We start from the raw sequence: 1,937 nt of genomic DNA, 5'->3' as shown, positions 1-1,937 counted from the left end.
TATATATAGACACTTTCTTAAGTTTGACAACTTATCCAAAATTTTAATTTATGATCAAGAAGAATATTTAATCCTCAATTATTTGTTTTTTTATTGTAAATATATTCACTTTTCGTCAATTATTTGTTTCTTAAAAAATTGGAAATTTAACCATTTTTTAAGTTATTAGGAGAGGGTATCTAGCTCCTACTTTATTTATGATAAAGTATGATGGAGTGCACAAGGAAAAAAAAAATTCGCGATGAGAAAGTCACATTAAATAGGAAAAGTTTAGGAACCAGTAACTTTTGTATTTTTTAACTAACATTTAACCATAAAAACAAAAGTAAATGATCTCCTACCATTAGATATAATCTCACACTATTAAAAATATTATTGATAACCAATTAATTGTTACAAAATACCAAAATTGCTGCCTCCTAGCATTCTTCTTAATTATATATGACCAGCCAATGGAGGTCATAAGTAGTGGCACTCGCTCTATGGCTGATGGAGATGGGGGGAAAATTACCTTGGGGGTCCAGTTCACAAGTGTAATTAAAATGTGGTGGCATCAAACTCAGTATAAATAGCCAAAGGGTTAACATTCTTTTTTCACAACACAAACCAAACATAGTAACAAAACACTACCAACAATAATCACAACACCATGGCCAAGCAAACCCTCTCTCTCTTTTCCTCCATAGCCATCTTCCTCGCGCTACTAAACCTCGCAACCTCGCAAGATTCACTTTCCTTCAGCTTCAATAACTTCGAACAAGAAGCTGAAAGAAACCTAATCTTGCAAGGAGATGCACACATTGACCCAAATGTACTGCAACTCACTAGAACCGACAGCAATGAAATCAGTGTTGGGAGAGCCTTGTACTTAGCCCAAGTGCACCTATCGGATAAAAGTACAAACAGACTCGCAAACCTTCAAATCCAATTCAGTTTTTCCCTTAAGTCACGGGGCTCCTCCCAGCCGGCGGACGGCCTTGCCTTCTTCCTGGCGCCGGCGGACACCACCATACCGCCCGGTTCGAACGGAGGGCTTTTAGGGCTCTTTGAACCTGCCAATGCCCTAAACGCCTCCGCAAACAAAGTCATCGCAGTCGAATTCGACACCTTTTTTGACAGAAGTTCAAATGCCTGGGATCCAAGTTACACACACATTGGAATCGATGTGAATTCCATTAAGTCTGCGAAGACTGTGAGATGGGATAGAAGAGACGATCAAATCCTTAATGTTCTTGTGACATACACTGCTTCAAGTCGAACCCTGGCAGTGTCTGCTACCTACCCTGATGGTAAAAAGTACGAGCTCTCTCATGAGGTCGACTTGGCCGAAAAGCTTACGGCGGAATATGTTAGGGTTGGATTCTCAGCCGCTACTGGACAACAATTCCAATCACACACTCTTCACTCGTGGTCTTTCACTTCAGTGTTGCTTAATACTGTGACCATGGAGAATGAGTACATTGTGTTTCCACGTGGAATTGAGAAATGATGTGATATAATCATATCTAATAAAAATATCAATCACATATGGCCATGTAAGATATGCCAATAAAGGACAAAAGTTGTACGTCCATGGCTTATGTATGTTGTGGTTTTTGTTGCTTATGTTTAAGCTTTAAGCTAAGCCAAGAATGTGATATAAAATGAACTACTACTTCGTATGAATGAGAGTATGTATAGAGTATGCGTTTTCTTGCTACTTCTCTTTTTTTCATGTTTTGTTCATTTAATCTTTGGCTTTCTAAAAAAAATCATTTCATTTCATTGCTTTCGTCTTAAAATAACGTTTAATTTTTAGTTTAGTGGAAATAATATACTAAAATACAAATATATATATAATGGAATATATATTATAGTAAATATTCATATGCAGTCAACTTTAAGTGAAATTAATATTAATAGTTAAAAGTATTAAATTATTTAAATAATTTATCTAA

The 1,937-nt window shown here is 36.1% G+C and overlaps 1 protein-coding gene across 1 annotated transcript; it reads left to right on the top strand.

Annotated features, from left to right (window-relative positions):
- The first annotated feature begins 588 nt into the window (after positions 1-588).
- On the top strand, positions 589-1,665 carry LOC130948827 (mannose-specific lectin CML-2-like). Its single transcript, XM_057877699.1, has one exon. The coding sequence runs from the start codon at positions 650-652 to the stop codon at positions 1,487-1,489; it is 840 nt and encodes a 279-aa protein (XP_057733682.1). The 5' UTR covers positions 589-649; the 3' UTR covers positions 1,490-1,665.
- The last annotated feature ends 272 nt before the right edge of the window (positions 1,666-1,937 follow it).

The sequence above is a fragment of the Arachis stenosperma genome, chromosome 9, assembly GCF_014773155.1.
Source record: "Arachis stenosperma cultivar V10309 chromosome 9, arast.V10309.gnm1.PFL2, whole genome shotgun sequence".
NCBI classification, from domain to species: Eukaryota; Viridiplantae; Streptophyta; class Magnoliopsida; order Fabales; family Fabaceae; genus Arachis; species Arachis stenosperma.
The sequence above is the reverse complement of the archived record's forward strand: the minus strand, read 5'-3'. Positions and strand labels throughout refer to the sequence as shown.

Coding starts and splice junctions, on each gene's coding strand:
- LOC130948827 (XM_057877699.1), top strand. CDS start 650: ATGGCCAAGCAAACCCTCTCTCTCTTTTCCTCCATAGCCATCTTCCTC.